The 17,954-nt window shown below is 63.6% G+C and overlaps 1 protein-coding gene across 1 annotated transcript in view; it reads right to left on the reverse strand.

Moving 5' to 3' along the window:
- The window catches only part of EPHB4 (EPH receptor B4), a 36,990-nt gene extending 23,649 nt beyond the window's left edge, over positions 1-13,341 (reverse strand). The window contains 13 exon segments of the mRNA XM_065570396.1: positions 705-805; positions 1,773-1,840; positions 2,014-2,113; positions 3,489-3,654; positions 4,227-4,348; positions 5,025-5,354; positions 5,662-5,817; positions 6,525-6,588; positions 6,590-7,210; positions 8,145-8,215; positions 10,369-10,386; positions 10,389-12,361; positions 13,281-13,341. Coding sequence (XP_065426468.1) covers positions 705-805; positions 1,773-1,840; positions 2,014-2,113; positions 3,489-3,654; positions 4,227-4,348; positions 5,025-5,354; positions 5,662-5,817; positions 6,525-6,588; positions 6,590-7,210; positions 8,145-8,215; positions 10,369-10,386; positions 10,389-10,419 — 1,848 coding nt within the window. The 5' untranslated portion in view covers positions 10,420-12,361; positions 13,281-13,341.
- Positions 13,342-17,954: the final 4,613 nt, after the last annotated feature.

A 17,954-nucleotide genomic window follows, 5' to 3' on the forward strand; every position in this document is an offset into this window, starting at 1 on the left:
AGAGTGAAAGAGAATGATACAGAGAGAAAGGAGGAATGAAATGGGGAGAAAGAAAGTGAGATGGGGGAAAGAGGGAATGAAACATAAGACACAGAAAAAGGGGGAAGAAAACGGAGAGGAAGGAGGAATGCAACAGAGAAAGAAGAAGCCGTGGAGAAAGAAGGAATACAACAGTGAGACGGGACAGAGAAAAAGGGGGAATGAAACAGAGTGAAAGAATGAGAGAGAGAGAAAGGAGAAAGGAACAGGGAATGAAACAGAGAAAGAAAAAACAAGACGGGTGAAAGAGGGAATGAAAAAGTGGGTGGAGACAGTGAGAAAGGGGGGAATGAAACAGAGAGAGAGAAACATTTTAGAAGACTAACCAGATTTCCAATTGTCCTTCCTGTCCTTGATGCGGCCCGTCCGGGCATGGAGCCCAAAGGCTGGGGGCGCTTTCAGGGACCTGCGTGTTTGGCATATGGTAACCAGGTAGATCAAATTATTCGAAATAACCACCCGTTTTTGGGGGGTTGCCCTCAGTTGAGCAACCGCAGCGTGGGCCCCCCGCCCCCCTGGGATCCCAGTTGCAGAGGCGATGGATTGAGGGAGCAGAAGCCGTGAACTTGGGGGCTCAGAGACTATTCGGGGGGTTGGGACTTCAGGGGCCAGTTTGGGGGTTCAGGGGCCGGTTCGGGGGTTCGGGGCTCACCGGCGCCGATCACCTCCTCGATTTTGACGTAGGAGACGTCGATCTCTTTGGCGAATTCCCGCACGGCCTCGTTGGGGTCCTCGTAGGTGAAGGGGTCGATGTAGAGCTTGGTGCCTGGGAAGGAGGGGTTCCGGGGGGGGGGAGACACGGTTAGAGCAGAGCACCCCCAGACCCGCTCCTGCCGGCCACGCACCCCCACCCCCTCCTTCTGTCCCCCCACTTACCCCTCTGCCCTGCCCCTCACTCACGCCCCCAACCCCACCCCTCTTCCCTGCCCCCTCGCTCCTCTGTCTCCCCCTCCCTTCTGCCTCCCCATTCACCCCCGCCCCTCACTCGCCTCCCCGCCCTGCCCCCACTCACCCCTGCCAACCCCCGAACCCATCCTCCCACCCCACCTCTCTTCCCTGCCCCTTGCTCCTCCGTCTCCCCACTCCCCCCATTCACCTGCACCCCCTCCTTCTGCCTCCCACTCACCCACTGCCCTGCCCCCCACTAACCCCGCCTCCCCACTCGCCCCCCCTGCCCTGCCCCGCATTCACAACCCCTCACCCATCCCCTCACCCCACCCCTCTTCCTTGCCCCCTTGCTCCTCTGTCTCCCCACTCACCCCCTGCCCCCATCCACCCCCTGCTCCCCCACTCACCCCTCGCCCTGCCCTCACTCACCCCCGCCAACCCCCAAACCCACCCCCTCACCTCACCTCTCTTCCCTGCCCCGTCGCTCCTCCATCTCCCACTCACCCCCAGCCCCCCATTCACCCCCTACCCCCCACTCACCCCCTGCCCCCCACTCACCCCCAGTCCCCCATTCACCCCCTACCCCCCACTCACCCCCTACCCCCACTCACCCCCGCCAACCCCCAAACCCACCCCCCTCACCTCACCTCTCTTCCCCTGCCCCGTCGCTCCTCCATCTCCCACTCACCCCCAGCCCCCCACTCACCCCCTGCCCCCCACTCACCCCCTACCCCCCCACTCACCCCCTGCCCCCCACTCACCCTCGCCCCCCCCGCCCTGCCCTCACTCACCCCCAGCCCCCCACTCACCCCCTGCCCCCCACTCACCCCCTGCCCCCCACTCACCATGCCCAATGAGGTACTGGCCGTGTTTGTCCGAGTATTCAGGGTCGCGGCCCCCCGCCCCGTGCTTCCTGCCGGGGGAGGGAGAAAGAGTCGGGGGGGCAGCCAAGAGACCCCCCCCGGAATCCCCTCTGGGGAGAACGTGGCTGGACCCAGCCCAGCCCCATCTCTCCACCCCCCCGGCCCCTCCCTGCCCCCCAAGTGCCCACCCTCAACCCTTGCGCGCCGGGGGGGGGGGTCTCACCTCACGCAGATCACAGCCACTGCCACCACCGCCAGCACCAGCAGGGCCCCCACGGCGGCCGCCCCCACGATCAGCCCCAGCTGCTCCGCCGGCCCCCCGCCTCTGGGGAGAGAGACACCGTCAGGGGGCTGCCCTGGGCTGGGGGGGTCAGGCCAGCGTCACCCCCAACCCGCCTGGCTCAGCGGGAGAGACACTGCCCAGCCTGGCGGGCACTGAGAAGCCAAAGGGCCTGGGAGGGGAAACTGAGGCAGGCCACTTGCTGCACTGGAACAGGCCACAGGGGGGCGCCAGGCCCTGACCTGCCCACGGGGGGCAACGGGAGCCAGCCCCTGGGACGCGGAGGCAGATCCTGGCGGGCGGACAGGGCGGTGCTAGGAACCCAGATGGCACATGGGGAGCACGGGCGCCGGCAGGCAGCGGAGAATCGTGTGTCCACCCTACCGGCAGCCTGCCGTCACGGACACCTTGGCACCCCCGTGCAACCATCCTCCTCGTGCAACCGGGCACCCCCGTGCAACCTCCCTCCTCGTGCAACCGGGCACCCCCGTGCAACCTCCCTCCTCGTGCAACCTGGCACCCCGTGCAAACCATCCTCCTCGTGCAACCTGGCATCCCCGTGCAACCTCCCTTCTCGTGCAACCTCCCTCCTCGTGCAACCTGGCACCCCCATGCAACCTCCCTCCTCGTGCAACCGGGCACCCCCGTGCAACCTCCCTCCTCGTGCAACCTGGCACCCCGTGCAACCATCCTCCTCGTGCAACCGGGCACCCCCGTGCAACCTCCCTCCTCGTGCAACCGGGCACCCCCGTGCAACCTCCCTCCTCGTGCAACCGGGCACCCCTGTGCAACCTCCCTCCTCGTGCAACCTGGCACCCCGTGCAACCATCCTCCTCGTGCAACCTGGCATCCCCGTGCAACCTCCCTTCTCGTGCAACCTCCCTCCTCATGCAACCTGGCACCCCCGTGCAACCTCCCTCCTCGTGCAACCTGGCACCCCCATGCAACCTCCCTCCTCGTGCAACCGGGCACCCACGTGCAACCTCCCTCCTCGTGCAACCTCCCTCCTCGTGCAACCTGGCACCCCCGTGCAACCATCCTCCTCGTGCAACCTGGCACCCCCGTGCAACCTCCCTCCTCGTGCAACCGGGCACCCCCGTGCAACCATCCTCCTCGTGCAACCTGGCACCCCCGTGCAACCTCCCTCCTCATGCAACCTCCCTCCTCGTGAAACCTGGCACCCCCGTTCAACCATCCTCCTTGTGCAACCTGGCACCCATGTGCAACCTTCCTCCTTGTGCAAGCTCCCTCCTCGTGCAACCTCCCTCCTCGAGCAACCAGGCACCGTCTGAACCTGGCCCCGGGGCTGCGTTCGTGGGGCCGGCGGGAGCGTCGTCGCCCGTTGGAACCCAACGCTCCGGGGGGGCTTCAGGCCCGAGGGGGGCCGGGGTCGGGGGGGGCTGAGGGGGGTCACTCACCACTGCCATGCATGGGGACAAGGAACTCTGGCCCGAATTCCCCGTAGCCGGCCTCGGAGCGGGCACGGACCTGCACCCCATAGGATGCCCCACGGCGCAGCTGCCCCAGCGTCAACCGGGCCTCTGACGCCTTCAGGAACATGGGGGACTCCCCGCCCGCCGCGCCCTGGGGGGGAGGAATGGGGGGGTCGGTCCCGGCACCGCAGCGCAGAGACCTCTCCTCCTCCCACTGCCCCCCCCCCGTTCCTCCCCACAGCTCCCCCAATCCCCTCCCCTGGTCCCCTCCCCCACTGCCCCCCCTCCTGATCCCCTCCCCAACCCACTCCCGATCCTCCCCTCAGCCCCCCCCAGCACCCCCACCCCCTCCCCTGGTCCCCCCTCAGCCCCCGTCCTGATCCCCTCCCCAATCCCATCCCGATCCTCCCCTCACCCCCCCACAGCCCCTCCTCTGGTCCCCTCACCCCCACTGCCCCCCCAATCCTCCCCTCACCGCCCCACATGCCCCCCAATCCCCTCCCCCACTGCCCCCCTCCCCCACTGCCCCCCTCCCGATCCCCTTCCCAACCCCATCCCGCTCCTTCCCTCACCCCCCCCACAGTCCCCCAATCCCCTCCCCTGGTCCCCTCCCCCCACACTGCCCCCCTCACGATCCCTTCCACCTCTGATCCCTGACCCCCTCCCCCAGCTCCTTTCCATCCCCCCCAGACCCCCCTCCCTCCAGGAGCCCCCCCCACTCACCTTCTCATAGTATTTCACCTCGTAGTCCAGGATGTGCCCGCTGGGGGGGTGGGGCACCGGCCAGCTCAGAACCATCCCGGTCGGGGAGAGAGACCCCTGGACCCTGTCCACGGGCGGAGGCACTGGGGGGAAATGCCAAGTCAGGGCTGTGGGGCGGGAGTGAGGGGCACCGGCAGAGCTGGGGGGGGCAGGGCCGGGTGGGCAGGGGCTGCGGGTCGGGAGTGAGGGGGCACCGGCAGAGCTGTGGGGGGCAGGGCTGGGCTGGCAGGGGCTGTGGGTCGGGAGTGAGGGGCATCAGCAGGGCTGGGGGGGGCAGGGCCAGTGGCAGGGGCTGCGGGTCGGGAGTGAGGGGCACTGGCAGAGCTGTGGGGGGCAGGGCTGGGCTAGCAGGGGCTGCAGGTCGGGAGTGAGGGGCACCGGCAGAGCTGGGGGGGGGCAGGGCTGGGCTGGCAGGGGCTGCGGTTCAGGAGTGAGGGGCATCGGCAGAGCTGTGGGGGGCAGGGCTGGGCTGGCAGGGGCTGCGGGTCGGGAGTGAGGGGCACCGGCAGAGCTGGGGGGGGCAGGGCTGGGCTAGCAGGGGCTGCAGGTCGGGAGTGAGGGGCACCGGCAGGGTTGGGGGGGGCAGGGCTGGGCTAGCAGGGGCTGCGGGTCGGGAGTGAGGGGCACCGGCTGGGCTGGGGGGGCTGCGAGGCGGGAGTGAGGGGCACCGGCGGGGCTGAGGGCTGCAGGGTGGGAGTGAGGGGCACCGGCCGGGCAGGGGCTGCGGGTCAGGAGTGAGGGGCACTGGCCGGCTCTCACCGTCCTTGTTGGTGGTGACGTTGACCGGCTCGGCCTGGGGCGGGTTGGGGCTCAGTTCCGACACCCCGTTGACGGCCTGGATCTCGAAGGTGTAGGTGACGTAGGGCTGCAGGCCCTGGACCGTCACCTCTTCCTCTGCCAGCCCCGCCGCGCTGGGGGCAAAGGTCAGGCGGGCGCAGCGCCGGCACAGCTGCCCATCGGGGCACTCGGAGCAGAGCACGTTGTAGGTCACGTCCTGCCGGCCCCCGTTCTCCAGGGGCTCGCTCCAGGTCAGCACCACCACCGAGCCGTTGATCTGGGGCACGATGCTGCGCGGGGCCGACGGGGTTGCTGTGGGGGGGGAGGGGGGGAGAGAGGTAGAACCCAGGAGTCCTGGCTTCCCCCCCCCCCGGCTCCAACCCCCCAGGCTCCACTCCCCTCCCAGAGTCAGGGAGAGAACCTGGCTCCCAGCCCCCCCTGCTCTCACCCCCCAGCCCCCACTCCCCTCCCAGGGTGACTCCCAGAGTCCTGGCTCCCAGCCCCCCCTGCTCTCACCCCCCAGCCCCCACTCCCCTCCCAGGGTGACTCCCAGAGTCCTGGCTCCCAGCCCCCCCTGCTCTCACCCCCCAGCTCCCACTCCCCTCCCAGGGTGACTCACTGGTGCAGGGGGAGCCGAGGGGGTCGGCGCTGGCACGGAAGTACCCGTTGCGGCAGGAGCAGATGGCGGAGCCGGGCACCGAGGAATGGCTATAGGGGGGGCAGGGCTGGCAGGACCCCTCACCCTGCATGGCCTTGAAGGTGCCAGGGACACAGGCTGGCGAGACAAAAAGGGTCAGACGGCGCCTTCCTGGGAAACATAGGGTTAAACGGCCCCCGCCCCAGAGGTGGCCGCATCTCAGCGCCGCTTGTCCCCCTTCATGTCTGCCCCTCCCCCCCATAGCTCGGGGGGGGGGGGGGGCTGGCCCGGTGTTCAAAGGCTCCTCTCCCTGGGAGCAGCTGCGGGGGGGGGGGAGCGGGTTTCCTATTGCAGCTCAGAGAGATGAAAGTCCCCCCCCCCATGTGAGGGGTGCGACTGACCCTCCCGCTCCCTGGGGAGAGAACCCAGGAGTCCTGGCCCCCCTGATTTGTGGCTAGATCCCAGCACCTACTTCCAAGACCTGCCACTTGAGACCCCACGATTGTTCCCTGCCAGCTCGGAACCCAGGCATCCGGGCCCCCCCAGAACCCGAGCGTCCAGCTGCTCCAGAACCTGAGCGACCAGCGCCCCCTGGAACCCAGGTGTCCAGCCCCCCCCCCCCCCCCCCCCGGAACCCCAGCAGCTGGACCCCGGAACCCAGGCATCCGGGCCAGCTCAGAACCCAGGCATCCAACTCCCCATCCCGGGAACCCAGGCATCCGGGCCGCCCCCCCCAGAACCCAGGCATCCAACTCCCCATCCTGGGAACCCAGGCATCCGGGCCACCTCGGAGCCCCGCATCCGCTCCCCATTCCCCGCAGAACCCTGGTGTCCAGGCACCTCACCTCGGCACTGCGTGTTCCCCTCGGCGGCCTCGTGCCCGGCCAGGCAGACACAGCCGGCGGGCGCTGTGCTCGGCCCAGCGCCCGTCCTCCCGACAGTACATGCTGAGGGGCCCGGGCCCCTCTGGCTCGGCCCCGGCCACGCAGGCGCCGGCCACGGGCGTCACCAGCTCCCGGGGCACCGTCTCCGGGAAGGCGGCCAGGCGGGCCACGGCCCCCGGGCACTTCTGGAAGTAGAGCCGGACGCCCAGCAGGGCCATGCAGGCGCCCTGGTCCTGGAAGGCCACGTAGAAGCCGGCTTTGGTGAGCGGCCCCAGCCGCAGGGTCTTGACATTCACTTTCCCTGTGGCCTCGGCCCCCGGGCGTTTGCGGGTCAGGTGCTCGGCCGCCACCGTGTCCACTTTGACCCAGGGGTTCTCCAGCCAGGGCGGGTCGGTGGCCGTGGCCAGGTCCCGCTCGGCCTCGTAGAAGAAGACATTGAAGGTCTCCTTGCAGGCCCGGGCCGGGCGCGGGAGGGAGAAACACTCCACCACCGTGTAGCGCAGCTCGGCGTAGACGTGGGCTGCCCCCCGGCGCGGCACGAAGCCACTGCGCAGCCAGGCCTCCCGGCCCGGCCCCTCCACCGCGCACACCTCGAACGTGCGCACCGAGTGCTGGCGTTCCTCGTCCAGCCCACTCAGCTCCTCCCACTGCCGGGGGGCACGGGGGGGGGGGCAGGGAAAGGAGGGGTGCAAAGAAGGGTGGGAGAAAGAAAGGATGGAGAGAGGGGAAAGACGGGGTGCAGGGGGAGATGGGGTTCAGGGGGCAGAGAGCAGGGAATTTGGAGATGGGGATACGGGGAGATGGGGGATGGGGTGCAGGGGGAGATGGGGTGCAGGGGAGGAGACGGGGCAGAGAGGGGACAGGGGATGGGGGGCCAGGGAAAGAGGGGGTGCAGGAAAAGGGGGGTGCAGAGGCATTACAAGGGTGGGAGAAAAGGATGGGAAAGATGGGGTGCAGGGGGAGATGGAGTGCAGGGGGCAGAGAACAGGGAATTTGGCGATGGGGGATACGGGGAAATGGGGGATGGGGTGCAGGGGGAGGAGACGGGGCAGAGAGCAAGCAATTCAGAGATGGGGTGCAGGAGGAGATGGGAATGGGGTGCAGGAGGAGATGGGGTGCAGGAGGAGGAGATGGGGCAGAGAGGGGGCAGGGGATGGGGGGCCAGGGAAAGAGGGGGAGCAGGAAAAGGGGGGTGCAGAGGCATTACGAGGGTGGGAGAAAGGGAGGGGAAAGACAGGGTGCAGGGGGCAGAGAACAGGGAATTCAGAGATGGGGCAGGGGGTGGGAGAGATGGGGGATGGGGGGCAGAGGGAGGAGATGGGGCAGAGAACAGGGGAGGGAACAGAGTTCAGTCAGTGGGGGGGCCAGACACTCAGCACCCCCTATTCCTCCACAGCCCCCCAAAAAAACTTGCCCCCACACTCCCCCCCACCTCCCCAGAACCCACCGTGCTCCCCCATACCTGGGATCCCCCCATCTCACAGAGCCTGCGACCCGCCTGGCCCCCTCCCACAAAATATCTGACCCTCTCCCCAGCTCCCCTCCCCCCGACCCCCACCTGCCACCCGCCAGCCCTCTCACCTGGCCGTCCGTCTGGGGGTACGTCGTCCACTTCAGATCCGACGTCTCCAGCCGGGTGTTCAGCAAGGTCTCTGGGAGACAGAGAAAGGGGGGTGGGGGAAGGTTAGGGTCTGGAGTGAGGGGGGAAGAACCCAGGAGTCCTGGCTCCCAGCCCCCCAGCTCTAACCCACCAGCCCCCGCTCCCCTCCAGAGCCGGGGAGAGAACCCAGGAGTCCTGGCTCCCAGCCCCCCCTGCTCTAACCCACCAGCCCCCACTCCCCTCCCAGAGCCAGGGAGAGAAACCAGGAGTCCTGGCTCCCAGCCCCCCCTGCCCTAACCCCCTGTCCCCACTCCCTCCCAGAGCCGGGGAGAGAACCCAGGAGTCCTGGCTCCCAGCCCCCCCTGCTCTGACCCACCAGCCCCCACTCCCCTCCCAGAGCCGGGGAGCGAACCCCTGAATCCTTTCCCATGCAGACAGAATTCTTGCCCCCCCCGCCCGGCCTGTGCACACAGGTGCTGTGGGGTGGTGGGTGATGGGTCATGACAGGGTGAATCTGAGGGTCCGTCCCAGGGGAGCCGCGTACGCCTGAGGTACACAGAGGCCTTCCCAGGAGCACACGGAGACGCCTGTCTCGCTTTCCTGCAGGCCACGGCCTCCTTCGCGTGGCTCTGGTGCCGCACGCTTGCACGGCCGTGCGAGGCTTCTGTCCCACTCGGGGGCCACACGGGGAAACCAGCAACTGTCCGGACGGGGACTGGCTGGCTCCGGGGGGCGGGGAATGGGGCAGGGGCCTGTCCCCTCTAGGGGGCACCGGCTCCCCCCCGGCCCCAGGGCGGGGACTGGCTGGCTCAGGGGGACGGGGAATGGGGCAGGGGCCTGTCCCCTCTAGGGGGCGCCGGCTCCCACCCGGCCTCAGCTCCAGCCCCCCCATCCCCAGCTGGGCCTCCCGGCTCCAGCTGCCAGACCGTGACCCCTCCCCCCCAAATCTGTGTTCTCCTCTGTCCTGAGCTAAATCCATGCCAGATGTGAACGAACTCCCGGCCGCTGCGCCCGCCCGGCTTCCCAGAACAGGGTGGTTTGTTCCAAACAGGAGAGGGCTGGGAGCCAGGACGCCTGGGTTCTCTCCTGATTTGCAGCCTGGGCCCCGGGCTGCAAGTTCGAATCCCGCCAGCCCCCCAAAGAATTGGGGGCGGGAGAAAGGGGTTAAATTCGTGGGCAAGGAGGGGAGAGAACCGAGGAGTCCTGGCTCCCAGCCCCCGTGCTCTAACCCACCAGCCCCCACTCCCCTCCTAGTGCCGGGGAGAGAACCCAGGAGTCCTGGCTCCCAGCCCCACCCTGCTTTAACCCACCAGCCCGCACCTCCCTCCCAGAGCCGGGGAGAGAACCCAGGAGTCCTGGCTCCCAGCCCCCCTGCTCTGACCCACCAGCCCCCACTCCCCTCCCAGTGCTGGGGAGAGAACCCAGGAGTCCTGGCTCCCAGCCCCACCCTGCTTTAACCCACCAGCCCGCACCCCCCTCCCAGAGCTGGGGAGAGAACCCAGGAGTCCTGGCTCCCAGCCCCACCCTGCTTTAACCCACCAGCCCGCACCTCCCTCCCAGAGCCGGGGAGAGAACCCAGGAGTCCTGGGCTGAAAGGCTGGGGGAGAAAGGGACAGAGCCAAAGACAGAAGTAAGATACATCTGCACAGGCCTTATGGGAGCCGGGAGAAAGAGGGAGCGAGACAGGGGCTAATGAAGGAGAAAAGTCTGTCGTAGGAGCTGGGCAGCAGGGACACAAAGTTTTCAAAGGCAAAAAAAATGTTTGCTTGGCGGAACAAACCCCGAGGAAGAAAGAGCGGGAGGCAGAGAAAGACAAGCGTGGAAGAGGGTGGGTGGTGGGTTGTTGTTTTCTTTCTTTTTTTTTCTTGTTTTCCTTCACTTTTCTTTCCAGGCCTGTTGTCTCTTTCAACAGGCTGCTTTCACGCTCTGCTTCTTTTCTGCAGCAGATCTTGCGCGAAAGAAAGAAAGAAAGAAAGTACTTTGCCAAACCCACTTTTTGTTAGTGTAAAAAACGCAGTCAATCAAAACTCAGGAAAGAGGTGGGCAGACGGGGCATGTGGGATGAGAACCCAGGAGTCCTGGCTCCCAGCCCCCCCTGCTCTGACCCACCAGCCCCCACTCCGCTCCCAGAACCAGGGAGAGAACCCAGGCGTCCTGGCTCCCAAAGACACAGAAACCTACTAAATCCCCCCAATTTTCACTCACCTTCCACCGCCTGAGTGAGGGAATCCAGAGACAAAGAAGCCAAACCTCCATGGTTGGGGTCAGTCCCGAATTCCTTGGCAGGGGGAAAGCTGCTATCGCGAAATCCTGATCAACCAACGGGGAGTGGTGGGGGGGAGTAAATTCCCAATCGGGGAAACTTTACTCCAGAAAAATAATCTTTTGCCTGGAAAAATGGCACCCCAAACCGCCTTGATCTGGGACAAGTGAATCCCCCGGATTTTCCTCTCTCTGGAAGGACTCTGCTACCCCCAGATAGCCTGAAAATTCGACCCACCAGAATATTTACATCCTAATAAATGACCAAGTCTGGAAAAGATTAACCTGTGAATAAATTTCTGGCGTGGAAAAATCAACTCCCTCCCTCCACAATTTTTTTCTAATCTAGAGGAAATTCTCCCTAGGCTAACAAGCAAATGAACCCCCCAAAATGTCCCTAATCTGGAAAAACCAAGCCCCCAAGTGCCTTTTGTCGAGCACAAAATGGACACCCCATTTTCCCCTAATGTAGAGGGAAACAATCACTTTTTTCCCCAGTCTACAAAAATGGAAACCCCAAAATGTCTCCTAAGCTCCAAAACTTTTAATGCTCCATTTTTGCCTGGTCTAGAAAGTTTTAACTCCTCACATTTGTCTCACTTCTTCAGATGCATCCGAAGAAGTGAGGTTTTTACCCACGAAAGCTTATGCCCAAATAAATCTGTTAGTCTTTAAGGTGCCACCAGACTCCTTGTTGTTTTTGTAGATACAGACTAACACGGCTAACCCCGATACTTGACACATTTGTCTGACTCCCTGATTCCCCCAACTCTCGAAAAAGGAAACCCTGCTTTTCCCCGCCCCAATCTAAAAAAAAACAAAACCCCAGAAATCACCCAGATCCAGAAAAATAAACCCAGATTTCTCCCCAATCTAGAAACAATTAAATCCTGATTTCATCCCCATCCAGAAAAAAACAAACCCAGATTTTGCCCCAATCCAGAAAAAATAAACCCAGAAATCACCCTGATCCAGAAAAATTAAACCTAGATTTCCTCCGAATCTAGAAAAAAAAATTAACCCAGAATTCACCCTGATCCAGAAAAATGATTAAACCCAGATTTCGCCCTGATCCAGAAAAATTAACCCAGATTTCTTCCTGATCCAGAAAAATTACACCTAGATTTATCTGCAATCTAGAAAAAGTTAAACCCAGATTTCATCCCAGTCCAGAAACAATAAACCCAGATTTTGCCCCGATCCAGAAAAAAATAATTTAGATTTCTCCCCAATCTAGGAAAAATAAACCCAGATTTCTTCCCAATCTAGAAAAAAAATACATCCAGATTTTGCCCTGATCCAAGAAAATTAAACCCGGATTTCTTCCTGATCCAGAAAAATTAAACTGAGATTTCTTCTCATCTAGAAATATTAAACCCAGTTCTCACCCCAAGGTATAAAAATAACCCAGATTTCTCCCCAGTCAAGGGGGGTGGGAACAAACCCAGATTTGCCTCGCAATCTAGAAAGAATAATCTCAAAAATAAGTTTCTTGTCTGGGGCGGGAACCAAGTTTCCCTACAAACGTGGACTCTAGCAAATCAATGGAGCCAAACTCCGTACGGCTAGAAAAACTGGATTCTCCAAAACTTTCCGGCCCTGGCAAAAAGTTGGTTCTGGAGAAATTCCTGAGCCGGGATCCCCTACAAAAGTCCAGCGTCTCGGCGCTCCCGAAAAGTCTTAGGTCTGGAGCAGTGGGTCCGGAAACCTCTCGAGTCGGGGACCCCCGGCAAAGGGCCCGTCTCTGGAATAGCTGGTCCCGAAACAATCCCGAAACAATGGGCGAGTCCAGAAAACCGAAGCGGCCCGGCCGGACTAGACGCGCTCCCACGAGCCGGTCCTGAGTGGGGTGAAGAGGCCTGGCCCCGTGGACAAAGGAAGCCCAGGAACTGCAGACATTGGAGGGGAGGGGGAACCCCAAGATTTTTGGAGGCAGCTGGAAAAAGAGGGAAAGAAAAAAAACAACTAGTATCCGGGGGGGGGGGGGAAGGCATCTGCGCTTGGCTTGGGAGCCTGCCCCCCTTCCAGCTCTTTGCAAGAAGCACCCCCTATTTCCTCCCTGGTCCCCCCAAATCTGCAGCCCCCCCAAACGTTTGCAAAACTAAGCCAAGCCGAAGCCAGGCGTCAGCAGACTAAGCAATTGCTCAGGGCCCCGTGCAGCTCAAGCGGGACCCCAATATTTGGGGCCCCCCAAAATATATAGGGACCCCCAAAATGGGCTAGCACTGCCTCTGGCCGGTGAGCCCCCCTTTCCCTCACACCTGGCCCACCTGGCTTTTGAAGATGTGCCCCCGAAAAGCTTTGCCCAGTCCCCCAAAGTGGCTCCCTCAAAGGGGCCCCCAATCTTTCTGAGAAACCCCCCGAAACTCTTGGCCGAGCTGTAGTCTCCCCTCCCCCCGGAAATCCCGCCCACCAACGCTGCACCCCTAAGCCTCGGCAAAGATCCCCCCAACCTTTGCAACGCCCCAAAGCCTCCAGGGGGACCCCTGGATCTTTGCGAGAAGCCGCCCCCCCAAAACTACTTTCCGCAAACTCTTTGCAATAAGTTTCACACACACACACACACACACACACACACCGGATCTGCGCACAACTCAGCCCCACCCCCCAAAATCTTAGGGGCCCCCCAGAATGAGTCTTCGCCCTGGCCGACAGCACCCGGACATCCTGGCTGGGGGGGACCCCAAAGCTTTGCAAACCCGCCCCCCAGCCACAAGTCGCTGCCCCGGGACCCTGTCCTGAGCTCCCGGGTGCAGAGCGGTGGGGGTGAAAATCCCCCCCAGGCCCCCCACTTTCACTCCCGCCCTGGGGATCCCCCCAACCCCCCGCGCAGCCCCCCAGTTCCCCCCGCTCACCCCGGGCTGCGGCTCGCAACTTTCTGAGCCCGCTGCGGGAGGGAGGGGAGGGGTCTGCGGGAGGGGCGGGGTGTGGGGGGTGTTTACACAATGGGGGGGGCAAGGGGGGGGCGTAGGGCTCGTGTGTGTGTGTGTGTGTGTGTGTGTGTGTGTGTGTGTGTGTGTGTGTGGAGAGGGTTGTTGCACGATGCGCTGTGTGTAGCGGGGCAGCGTGATGTGTTGTGTTGTGTGTTTCTGTGTGTGTATGTACTGGGGTTGTAGCAGGCTCTGTGTGTGTGTGTGTGTGTGTGTGTGTAGAGGGGTTGTTGCAGGCTGTGCTGTGTGTATACAAGGAGCAGTGTGAGGTGTTGTGTTATGTGTGTCTGTGTGTGTATGTACAGGGTTGTTGCAGGCTCTGTGTGTGTGTGTGTGTGTGTGTACAGGAGTTGTTGCAGGCTGTGTGTGTGTGTAGAGGAATTGTTGCAGGGTGCGCTGTGTGTACCGGGGCAGCACGATGTAGTGTGTTGTGTGTCTCTGTGTCTGTCTGTATACAGGGGTCGTAGCAGGCTGTGTGTGTGTGTGTGTGTAGGGATTGTTGTAGGCTGTGCTGTGTGTACAAGGGGCAGCGCGAGGTGTTGTGTTGTCTTATCTGTGTCTGTGTGTATGTACTGGGGTTGTTGCAGGCTCGATGTGTGTGTGTGTGTGTGTGTAGAGGAGTTGTTGCAGGCTGCGCTGTGTGGGTGTTGGTCCTGCTTTGAGCAGGGGGTTGGACTAGACACCCCCGAGATCCCTTCCACACCGATAGTCTATGGTTCGATGTGCCAGGGAGCAGCACAGCATGTTGTGTTGTGTTGTGCTCTGGGTGTGTGTTACGGAGGGAGGTGCAGTTAAGTGGACGTGTCCCCCCCCGCTGGCTGCCATGGGAACATGTGTCAAAACCCCTATACTGCCGACACCCGAGGGTGATGTGGCTGCATCTCAGCGCCAGGCAAGGGGTCCCCGTGTAACCAGCTGCCCCGCCCCAGAGGTGGGCGCATCTCAGCCCTGGGCGAGGGGTCCCACGTCCCCTCGCTACTCAGAACCCACCCTCCCCCCTCACATCTGCCCCCCAACACTTCCCTTCTAGCAACCCAGGGCTGGGTGGCAGGGACTGCGGGTCGGGAGTGAGGGGCACTGGCAGAGATGGGGGGCCCAGAGCTGGGGGGGGGGCAACTCTTCACATGATTCCCTGGTCAGAGGTGGACGATGAAATGTGGAGGGGGACTGGGAGCCAGGACTCCTGGGTTCTCTCCCTCATTCTGGGAGGGGAGTGGGGGCTGCTGGGTTAGAGCAGGGGGGGTTGGGAGCCAGGACTCCTGGGTTCTCTCCCTGGTTCTGGGAGGGGAGTGGGGGCTGGTGGATTAGAGCAGGGGGGGTTGGGAGCTAGGACTCCTGGGTTCTCCCCCGGCTCTGGGAGGGGAGCAGGGGCTGGTGGGTTAGAGTGGGGGGGGGGGGGCTGAGAGCCAGGACTCCTGGGTTCTCTCCCCAGCTCTGGGAGGGAGTGGGGTCTAGTGGTTAGAGCGGTGAGGGGGGTTGGGAGCCAATGTGGCCAGATGAGGAACATCTGGGCAGATGTGTCCGACAAATGAAGGAACATCCCTGCCCGACCCCCCCCCCCAACTCTTCTGGTGCCCCTCATTCCCGACCCGCAGCCCTGCCCCCCCCCCGTTTTAATTGGAAGCAGCCCCGATTTATGGGGCGATTGAAGCAGACGGGCTCCCCCCAACCCCCAGCATGGCCTGGAATTAATCTATCTCGGCAGCCTCTGCCCCTCCTTGGGGTGAAGGGGTTGAGCTCCAGACCCCCCGCCCAAGGGGTCTGTTTCCTGACCCCTCTGGCCTGGCAGGGCCGGGCGGGGAGATAAAGCCGTGGGAGCCGGGGTGGGGGGCAGAGTCTATCTGGTGCCTCCCAGGGACCCCGGGGGAGGGGGGAGTTTCCATGGGGCTGGGGGCAGGATCGGGGATAACGAGCTTCTGGGAAATGAGCGTTCATTGGGCTGACTCCCAGGACCAACAGGTCTCTGTTGGGGGGGGCAGCGAGGACACGGCCCCCATAACCCGCCCCACAGCCCCCTCTGCGCACGGCCCCTCCCGATCCTCCCCGGCTAGTCACACGGCAATCACCTCAGTCTGTGCTGAGATGGGTATAAAATCTCCATCCTCCCCACCCCTCTTCCCCCCCACACTCCCGCACTGTGGGGCCCAGGGCCAGCGCCACCCTCACAGCTCCCTGCCCGGTGACCCCAGCTGTTATAACCACCCCGATCTCAGCCAGGGAGCCCGGACACCTGGGTTCTCCCCCCAGCTCTGGGAGGGGAGTGAGGGCTGGGAGCCAGGACTCCTGGGTTCTCTCCCCGGCTCTGGGAGGGGAGTGGGGGCTGGTGGGTTAGAACAGCGGGGGCTGGGAGCCCGGACTCCTGGGTTCTCTCCCCAGCTCTGTGGTGGGTAACATCTGCCTACAGATGGGGTGCAGAGACCGGATTCCCTCCTAGCTTCTCTCAGGTCTGCCCCCCCTTGCCCTGCCACCACATGGGCTCTCCAGGGCCTGTTTTTCTTGGCTGGCTGGAGCCAAGCAGGAAACGTGCTCAGAGAAGAGCGAACCACAGCCCCCACCCCCTGCAACGCGCCCCCCCAGGCCAGTGCCGGGATGTGGGGGAGCCAAGGGGCCTGGACACTCTCTCTCAGCCCCTGGGCACCTCCCAGCTCCCGGGGGGGCTCCTGCCCAGCACGGGCAGTCATGGCAAGGCCCAGAACCCAAGCGTCGGGGCTCCCAGCCCGCCTGCTCGACCCATTGGTCCCTGCTCCTGGTTTCTATTCTCTGGGCAGTCAGGAAACTCGCTTTGTTCTGCCGTTTCCGTGGGAGGGGAGCGGGGTCAGGGCAGGATGTGACACCTCATTTCCCCAGCTTCTCCGGCTCCGCCAGGCCCGCGGCCCCTGCCCTGCCCACGGCTCCAGCTACTCCAACCCTGGCCTCTTCCAGAACAGAGCAGCTGCGCCCCGCCCCAGAGGTGGGCGCATCTCAGCGCCGGGCGAGGGGTCCCCGGATAACCAGCCACCCTGCCCCAGAGGTGGGCGCGTCTCAGCGCCGGGTGAGGGGTCCCTGGATAACCAGCCGTCCCGCCCCAGAGGTGGGCGCATCTCAGCGCTGGGCGAGGAATCACACCTCCCCTGGCTCCCCCAGCCCTGCAGGAAGCTAACAATTATCTGGGCAGATGAATGTCTGGCACCAGAGGAGGAATTTCCTGGACAGAGGAAAAAATAAAACATAATAGATTCTGCTGACTGTCAGATTACACCGGGGAAGGGAGGGGCTGGCAGATCGGGGGGCATGTGATCTTCTTGTGGCCTCCGTGAATTTAGGGACAAATAACCCCAAACAGCCCAAATCTATGTAGAGCAGGGGGGGCAGGGAGCCTGGACTCCTGGGTTCTCCCCGGCTCTGGGAGGGGAGTGGGGGCTGGTGGGTCAGAGCAGGGGGGAATGGGAGCCAGGACTCCTGGGTTCTCTCCCCAGCTCTGGGAGGGGAGTGGGGGCTGGTGGTTAGAGCAGGGGGGGATGGGAGCCAGGACTCCTGGGTTCTCTCCCCAGCTCTGGGAGGGGAGTGGGGGCTGGTGGTTAGAGCTGGGGGGGCTGGGAGCCAGGACTCCTGGGTTCTCTCCCTGGCTCAGGGAGGGGAGTGGGGGCTGGTGGGTCAGAGCAGGGGGGACTGGGAGCCAGGACTCCTGGGTTCGCTCCCCAGCTCTGGGAGGGGAGTGGGGGCTGGTGGTTAGAGCAGGGGGGGCTGGGAGCCAGGACTCCTGGGTTCTCTCCCCGGCTCTGGGAGGGGAGTGGGGGCTGGTGGTTAGAGCTGGGGGGGCTGGGAGCCAGGACTCCTGGGTTCTCTCCCCGGCTCTGGGAGGGGAGTGGGGGGCTGGTGGGTCAGAGCAGGGGGGGCTGGGAGCCAGGACTCCTGGGTTCTCTCCCCGGCTCTGGGAGGGGAGTGGGGGCTGGTGGGTTAGAGCACGGGGGACTGGGATGCAGGACTCCTGGGTTCTCTCCCCGGCTCTGGGAGGGGAGTGGGGGCTGGTGGTTAGAGCTGGGGGGGGCTGGGAGCCAGGACTCCTGGGTTCTCTCCACAGCTCTGGAAGGGGAGTGGGGGAAGGGAGAACTCCTCGATTCCCACCACCTTATTTTCACAAGGGGCGGGGCTCTTTATTTCCCTTTATCACATGATAACTGGGAGACAATATGGCCTCCACCAGGTTGGCATCACGCCCTGAACACGTGACGCATGGAAGCCCCCCAGGCCAGAGAAACAAAGATGGCCGCGCCCATGGGGGTACAGTGCAAAATGGCTTCGCCTGTCGCCTGTCACGTGATGCAGCAGAACACGTGTGTGTGTGGGGACCAATGACTGCGTTCTGCTTGGCGCGTGCTTATTAGAGGAGATGTTCCAAAATGGCGTCTCCACTGTCACCTGATCGGTGACGTCCTCCCGGGGCCTGACGCTACCCGTGGCGGACATGCGCAGTAGTGACGCCCGGCGGATGAGCGCGGGCTAAAGACGTCACGTGCGCGACCAAAGTTCGCCACGTCAGGCACGCGCAAGGGCCGCCCCGTCGCTTCCGCCTCTTGTGGGTGCGGAGCATGCGCCTTGGCGCGCCGCGCGACTTTTTTC

The sequence above is a fragment of the Chrysemys picta genome, chromosome 16, assembly GCF_011386835.1.
Source record: "Chrysemys picta bellii isolate R12L10 chromosome 16, ASM1138683v2, whole genome shotgun sequence".
NCBI classification, from domain to species: domain Eukaryota; kingdom Metazoa; phylum Chordata; order Testudines; family Emydidae; genus Chrysemys; species Chrysemys picta.